This window comes from Papaver somniferum, chromosome 3 (assembly GCF_003573695.1).
Source record: "Papaver somniferum cultivar HN1 chromosome 3, ASM357369v1, whole genome shotgun sequence".
Taxonomy (NCBI): Eukaryota; Viridiplantae; Streptophyta; class Magnoliopsida; order Ranunculales; family Papaveraceae; genus Papaver; species Papaver somniferum.
The window spans coordinates 44,203,472-44,211,373 of record NC_039360.1 but is presented as its reverse complement, the minus strand read 5'-3'; the positions used below and the strand labels follow the sequence as shown (position 1 = coordinate 44,211,373).

General features: G+C 39.6%; 2 protein-coding genes and 1 pseudogene across 4 annotated transcripts; 2 read left to right on the top strand and 1 right to left on the bottom strand.

The window, feature by feature from the left end:
• The first annotated feature begins 528 nt into the window (after positions 1-528).
• On the top strand, positions 529-2,939 carry LOC113356013 (annotated as a pseudogene).
• A 177-nt stretch (positions 2,940-3,116) lies between these two features.
• Positions 3,117-4,619, bottom strand: LOC113356014 (putative 12-oxophytodienoate reductase 11). Its single transcript, XM_026599012.1, has 4 exons — positions 4,373-4,619; positions 4,137-4,267; positions 3,894-4,064; positions 3,117-3,808 (listed from the first exon to the last, which is right to left on the bottom strand). Exons 1-4 carry the CDS (start codon positions 4,600-4,602, stop codon positions 3,213-3,215), a joined length of 1,128 nt encoding a protein of 375 aa, XP_026454797.1. The 5' UTR covers positions 4,603-4,619; the 3' UTR covers positions 3,117-3,212.
• Positions 4,620-4,992: 373 nt separating this feature from the next.
• LOC113356015 (elongation factor 1-gamma-like) lies at positions 4,993-7,639 on the top strand. Of its 3 annotated transcripts, none has more exons than XM_026599014.1 (5): positions 4,993-5,153; positions 5,549-5,683; positions 5,754-5,809; positions 5,903-6,351; positions 7,011-7,639. In XM_026599014.1, exons 4-5 carry the CDS (start codon positions 5,958-5,960, stop codon positions 7,388-7,390), a joined length of 774 nt encoding a protein of 257 aa, XP_026454799.1. In that variant the 5' UTR covers positions 4,993-5,153; positions 5,549-5,683; positions 5,754-5,809; positions 5,903-5,957; the 3' UTR covers positions 7,391-7,639. The 3 variants fall into 3 exon arrangements, with proteins under 3 accessions (XP_026454799.1, XP_026454800.1, XP_026454798.1); XM_026599015.1 differs by having other exon boundaries at positions 5,754-5,814; XM_026599013.1 differs by having other exon boundaries at positions 5,549-5,809.
• Positions 7,640-7,902: the final 263 nt, after the last annotated feature.

The window sequence follows — 7,902 nt, the reverse complement described above, 5'->3', positions numbered from 1 at the left end:
AAAGCTCTCTATTTATAGGCTAACACGCTCATACAACAAAGTTACAATGTAAGTCACAGTTCATCCTACTTGATGATCTTGTTGGGTGATGAGTAATGTTCCTTGCGATATTTATTACCCGATCTTGGTATGATCCTGATGAATGTGGTTCTCGATATGCTTCTTTCCGATATTGATGTCTCGATACCCCTTGACCCGACGTCGCCTTCTTTCCCGATTTGAACTGATACCTTTATTCCCTGGCCCCACTTTGACTGAGTTCTTCTGTTCTGCCCACGTCTTCGCCAATGTACTTATCGTCCTGGCTCCCGATGAGTATCTTTCGGTCACATCCGAGTATCTCCTTTACACGTGCTTGGTCCACGAGCACTTGGTTGGTATCTCTTTCTTTGTACTTGGGGTTGTAGGAGATGATTCGGTGATGTGCATCATTCTTTCTTCAGTAAGCCATGGCTCGAGATTGCTCCACCTACATGTGTCATTTATTTACACCTACATAGCCAAAACCCAATGTAATGGATATCCCAATCCTACTCTTTGTATGAAATCCTTTGTATCCTCCTTTCTTTGTGGCTTTCCTGAAGATTGCAAACCCGTAAGGTAATGGAAATCCTAATCTTCGTGGCTTCCCTAAGATTCCTAACCCGGTAAGGGAAATAACGTGTTTGGTATTCTCTCTACCTTTCCTATCACAAAGTCCTATAAATAGACGTCTCAACAACTCCAACATCCTTCATCGATATTTTCTTCTCTGCCCATCCTTATCCGTAACCCTAATCTTTCATCCCCGTCTCTCACACAAGGTAAGCGTTTGTGATTGGATATACGATTTCTCTGTTTCTGCAGGAATTAGGGCTCTTTCGTTATGATGTTTGATTTTGATTTTCAATACTTGATGTTTTCGTTTGATATTGTTTTACTTTTAGGTTATTGTCTCAATTATATATGTATTTGCCTCTACAATTCGGCGTTGTTGGATTTGATTGAATCTCATTATGGTTTAGTAGTCTGATTTAATATGGATTCGTCTTTGATCGTAAGACTTATTGTTATTTTTGGTTTGATTGAATGGCGATTGTGTTAGATTCTGATCTGATTCAAGATTAGGTTAATGTTTTGTGCATGTAATTTAGTGTGATTCTGGGATAGTTCATATTGATTACCTGGATCGGATGATTTGTAATGGATTGTTATCTCATTGATGCACCTCATTGATAGTTTCTAGGTAAGATCTTTAATCTCGAGTTCATCAACTTGGACATAGGTAACATGAAAACTAGAAACTTAGAAAGTGGATGCTAGAAAATACACAAATGTTATTTTGATTTAATGATGATTATTATTAGATTACGGTTGAAGGTTAGGGTTTGACAATGCTTTGGAATCTTTTCTCCTATGCCATCAACTTAGACTTAGGTTTAGACTAATTCTCTGTATGGATTATGTAGTGTGGTTTTGGATTAAAAATTTCTTTTGGATTACTTAGATTGAATGGTTATTGTTTAATGCAGATGCAGATATTCGTGAAAACTCTTACTGGGAAGACCATTACTCTTGAGGTCGAAAGTTCTGACACCATCGACAATGTTAAAGCCAAGATTCAGGATAAGGAAGGAATTCCTCCTGATCAACAGAGACTGATCTTTGCTGGTAAACAGCTCGAAGATGGAAGAACTCTTGCTGATTACAACATTCAGAAAGAATCTACTCTCCATCTCGTGCTACGTCTTCGTGGTGGTATGCAGATCTTTGTTAAGACTTTAACTGGGAAGACCATTACTCTTGAGGTCGAAAGTTCTGACACTATTGACAATGTAAAAGCAAAGATTCAGGACAAGGAGGGAATTCCCCCAGACCAACAGAGATTGATTTTTGCTGGTAAACAGCTCGAAGATGGTAGGACTTTAGCTGATTACAACATCCAGAAAGAGTCTACTCTCCATCTTGTCCTTCGACTCCGTGGTGGTATGCAGATATTTGTGAAGACCCTTACTGGTAAAACCATTACCCTTGAAGTAGAAAGCTCTGATACAATTGATAATGTGAAGGCGAAAATTCAGGATAAGGAAGGAATTCCTCCGGATCAGCAAAGATTGATTTTTGCGGGCAAGCAACTTGAAGATGGCCGTACGCTCGCTGATTACAATATCCAGAAGGAGTCTACACTTCACTTGGTGTTGCGTCTTAGGGGAGGAATGCAGATTTTTGTTAAGACATTGACAGGAAAGACGATCACTTTAGAGGTGGAGAGTTCTGACACAATCGATAATGTGAAGGCTAAGATTCAGGATAAGGAAGGGATTCCTCCAGACCAGCAGAGATTGATTTTTGCAGGGAAGCAATTGGAAGACGGAAGAACCTTGGCAGATTACAATATCCAGAAGGAATCAACACTTCACTTGGTTCTTCGTCTACGTGGTGGTATGCAGATTTTCGTTAAGACCCTTACTGGGAAGACAATCACATTGGAGGTTGAGAGTTCTCATCCATTGACAATGTGAAAGCAAAGATTCAAGATAAGGAAGGGATTCCACCTGATCAGCAGAGGTTGATTTTTGCTGGAAAGCAATTGGAAGATGGAAGAACTCTTGCTGATTACAACATTCAGAAAGAATCCACTCTTCACCTTGTCCTGCGTCTTCGTGGTGGGGATTATTGAAATGTTGTTGGTGCTTGCAGGTGGTCGTCGAGTATGCCAAGGAAATGTGATTTTTACTTTGTCGTCTCACTGTTCAGTCTTCTATTCTAGTTCTTTTATTTGTCGTCTTGAAACTATGAAATGTTAGCTGCTTTTTTATCTTCTGTCAATACTAGAGTTTGGTTTAAAGTTTCGTGAATGATAATATCTACCCAGTCTTTAAAAGCTGGAAAAAATTTGGGAGTTCTAGTATGTACTTTTCGTTGTGCTTTTCTTGAATGAACAGACAGTTGCTTGGATCCTTTTTTTTCTTTCTTGTTTTCCTTTTTGCTCAGAGCACTGTCACCCTGTCAGCCAGGCAAGGGTACATTTGTTGGGGCAGTCTTTCCTGCAGTTGCTCAAGAAAACAAGCATCTGGACTAGTCCTACCAGGGTGACCATAGATCCATTTTTCCTGGGCAGCAGGTTTGGCTTTCAATTCTCAATACTAAACCTCATTCAAAACATAAAAGTAATGATGATACAAATTAGAGAATTACATTTGGCTTCTGAAAATTAATTAGGAACAAAGTAGTTAAAGAACAGCTTGATCTAGGAACGGGTAATCAGTATAGCCAACAACTGGATCAGGTATTGCAAATGTAGCCCTGTTGTACTTGTTAAGAGGTGCATCAAGCTCAAACCGTCTAGGTAAATCAGGATTTGCTAAGAACAAGCGTCCAAAAGCAACAAGATCAGTATGGTTTTCTTTGATTGCCTTGTTACCTTCTTTCCTGTCATAAGCTCCAGCAACAATGAAAGATCTCTTAAAAGCCTGTCTCATGGGTAGAAGACTGTAAGGAGTTTTTGAATTATCTTCAATGGTAATCATCCTTGGCTCAACCACATGAAGATATGCAATTTCATACTTGTTCAATGATTCAGCCATGTAAATGCCAAGGGAATTCGGGTTTGAATCTGCTGAGTCCATGTAATTAGCAAATGGAGAAAGTCTCATGCCAACTCTATCTGCTCCGATTTCTTTGACAACAGCTTCGACGACTTCTAGAGCGAAACGACAACGCTTTTCTATGCTCCCACCGTACTCATCTGTTCGGTCATTGACTTGGTCCTTCATGAATTGATCAATAAGGTATCCATGTGCACCATGAATCTCAACTCCATCAAAACCTACATATATTGAGCATGTTCCATTATCAGTTGGTGTACATTTTTCTCGTTCATACCCCATTTAAAAAGCAACAGGTTACATTACCAGCTTCAATTGCATTCGTTGCAGAAAGTCTATAATCATTGATAACTTGTGGGATTTCATCGACACTTAGTCTCCGAGGAGGCATACAATCCCCTGATTCCGCTCGAGCATTTCCAGCTTTTACTCCCTTGTCAGTAGAAGAAATTGGAGCTTGTCTATTTGGCTGATAATCTAGTCACATAAAAATGAAAATGTTATCTCCACGGGAACCCTCCTTTCCTGTTTGGATGAGTAATAATGTACCATTAGACGAAACCCTTCCCACATGCCATAGCTGGCAGAAAAATATTCCACCCTTTTCATGGACGGCTTTCACAATTGGTTTCCATGCTTCCACTTGTTCCTTGGTCCAAATTCCAGGCGTTCTAGGATACCTGCACAAAATAGTGATAAATTTTTGAAAAGGCCACATCAAACTAAAATCAGTAGAGCTTTCTATAGATGAAAACTAGTTAGATTGATGATTTTGTAGAAATTACCCGAGGGAAGTTTCGGATATTGCAGTGGCTTCTGAAATGAGAAATCCACCATCTGTGGTTCGTTGAGAGTAGTACAAGATGGCATGTGGTTGCGGAAGGTAATCGTAAGATCTTAACCTTCCTAACGGTGCCAATACAACCCTGTGAGAAAGCTGAAACTTTCCCATCTTGTATGGATTCATTAGAGGTATTCTCTCCATTGCATTATCTTGCCTTTCTTTTGCTTCCATTTTTCTCTTAACACCTTCTGGACTTGTGTTGCTTCTCTCATTCAGCTCCACTAGCAACTATTTATAGTCCAATTATCTGGTCAATTTTCACCCTTTAGTCAATCATAACTAAACTTGCTGCCCAAACTTCCCAACAAAATTTGAGTATTTTGATTTTGATTTTTTTTCTTATCTATCTTTCCAAGTGGACTATGGTTGCATGTGCAACGTGTTGCCATTCTTCTTCGGGATTTTTCTCTTTGACCACCATATGCACACATGCAAATCAAATGAAAGTGTCGGTTCCTCTACGGCTCTACTTCCGTAATCCCCTTGCTTTCTATACCAACAGTCGCACAAGTCAAAGCCCAATGTTACGGAAAACCCGTTTTATGAAGAAGATGGCGAGACTCGAACTAGCGACCACTCTCTACATTCCCAGTTATGAACCCTGAATCCACCCAAGCATTTCAGTTTCAACTTATTGCGAGATCTCTGTACTGTGAGTTGACTTCCTGTTAACTCTTTTCAATCAGCTCAAATCATCGTTGATTCAAGCTATGGCTCGTCTGGTAAGAGTCTAAGGCTATCTTAACAGTTAGACTGATTTAGTTACTGTATTTCCTTAACAAATCTCTTGAGATTTCATTATTGTTAATTGCGTTTAGCTTTCTTATGGATTCTAATCACAGTAATTTTCCCTGATTAGATTTGACGCCCAATTAAAGTATGATGATTGACTTAGCTGAAAAAAAGAAAAAAAAATATGTATTTCAATTAGCCTTAACAAATGAGATTAGATTCAGTGTCGAAGTTCAAAAATCACTGTTTAAGCTATGTCTCCTCTGATAATTTTTACTATGTTTTGTTTGAAATTGGTGTGAGATTGGAACAGCTTAACTGGATTTCATCTAGGCTTCTTTTGCATTCATTTATAGTTGTTTTGTTTGCCCAAACTGTGTTGTAGATTTTACATGGGTCCGGCACAAATAAAAATGTCTTGAAGGGGCGAATTACAGCTGAATACAGTGGTGTTGATATTGAAGTGGTCCAGAATGCCACACAGTGTCCCGAGTTTCTTAAGATGAACCCAATTGGAAAGGTACATTGCCATTGTCTAGTGAGAAACTTATACTTATTTTCACACTTGTCTTTATTTGTGTTGCTTGTAGGTCCCTGTACTGGAAACTCCCGATGGTCCTGTTTTTGAGAGTAATGCCATAGCACGGTATGGTGAGGCACACCACTCTTCCTTTCACAACTTAGGGGTGATGGCTTTGCCAACGTGTATGCAATTTACTGTTTTCTGCTTTTACTTCAGTTGCTCGCTTGAAGGAACACAATCATGACATGGTATTACGCTTGCTGATATAATCATGACATGCAATTTGGCGATGGGTTTCCGTTATCTCATGACGAAGAGCTTTACTTTGGAGTTCCCCCATGTTGAAAGATATTATTGGACGATGGTTAACCAGCCAACTTTCTTCAAATTATTGGGCGAGGTAAAGCAGGCCGAATCTGTTCCACCAGTTCCATCTGCAAAAAGTCCTGCTCCGACAAATGAAGCAACAAAAATGAAGGCAGAAAGTGAACCGAAGACTCAGACCGGCAAGCCTATAGCAGAAGAAACCCCTGGGGAGGATGAGGCACCAAAGCCCAAGGCAAAGAATCCTCTTGATTTGCTGCCTCCTAGTAAGATGATCTTGGATGAGTGGAAGAGGCTTTACTCAAATACCAAAACCAACTTCCGTGAAGTAGCTATCAAAGGTAATATCTTTTCATTAACTATTAACTTGATACCTACATTGTAATTCGCGCCACCAGGATTGATGTATGAGTCCATGTCTAATCAATCGTTTCTTGCCCAAGCTCCATGATTAGTTATATAAGCTTTCACGAGTAGGTCATTCTCACTACAATCTACTTGAGTGTATATGGTTCTGGCCCAGTTTTGTCGAACATCTTAGCCCAGTTTTGTCAAACATCTTATAGATTTAAACAGGGTTGATTTGGCAGTAGTTAAGTTTAAACAAGATAATCTTAACACCCTTGTAATATACTAATATCTTCATGCGTGTCTCAGCAAATACTCTAGAAGTAAAATCCTACAATATATGAAGTATACACAGTACACTAGCTTTGGTTGATGGCTAATGCCACATCTTCGACCGGTATTATCTTATTAATCTAGAAGCCCTACTTGTGCCTTAAATATGGCCTATTTATGGTTCCGAGTTTGTGCATTTATCTATTCCCGTCGTTGAGTTTTCCATCGAGACCATGTAGCTGATTGTGCTGAGATGTAATATGAAAGGGGTCTTCTCTGCATGGTTAATATAAAAAAAGTTGCATATAGTTTGCTTGCTTTTTGTTACTGTCTTTCTCTAGAATGATTCTTCATATTTGGCGTTTCATTTATTTTGCAGGCTTTTGGGACATGTACGATCCAGAGAGATACTCTCTGTGGTTCTGCGAATACAAATACAATGAGGAGAACATCGTCTCTTTCGTCACATTGAACAAGGTCGGTGGTTTTTTGCAGCGTATGGATTTAGCTCGCAAATATGCATATGGAAAAATGCTTATCATAGGTTCAGAGGCGCCCTTCAAGGTGAAGGGATTGTGGTTGTTCCGTGGGCCAGAGATACCCCAGTTCATTATGGATGAATGCTATGATATGGAACTCTACGAGTGGACAAAGATTGATATTGCTGATGATAACCAGAAGGAAAGGGTGAATCAGATGATAGAAGATCAAGAACCTTTTGAGGGAGAAGCACTATTGGACGCCAAGTGTTTCAAGTGATGCGTTGCCTTTTCATATCTTTTCTGGATTCTGGAGAAAGCTAAGTATTACGTTCCTCTGAGAGTAACTATATTTCTTGGTGTTGTTTTTTGAGGTTTGTGTGATATTGGTAGTTAAGTTTTGTGTAGTTCTATTGTTTGGCCTGGAGCTGCGTTGTTGTTTTTTGCAGACTTCTCTAGTGTGTATATCGCGTGCATACCGAGGATAACAAAAACAAATTGGAGGTGCATAATCGACATGCTTTTTTTTTTTCTTTTGGGTCCAAGGGGCACATCAATGATGGGGGAATGCAGGAATTTTTGTTGTGCTTGGCCGTGTTTAAACTGCCATTGTTAAGCTCTGGGAAGCAAACTTCCCCTACGCCAATGCAATTAGGATCCAACTTGGGACTTCTTGGTACGACCTCCAAGTCTCTAACCGAGCTAACTGCGAAACAGTCGCATTGTATGACGGACCTATATATAACTGTACAGGTAAGACAAAAAATTAATCACTTGAGATTTCTTCCCTGG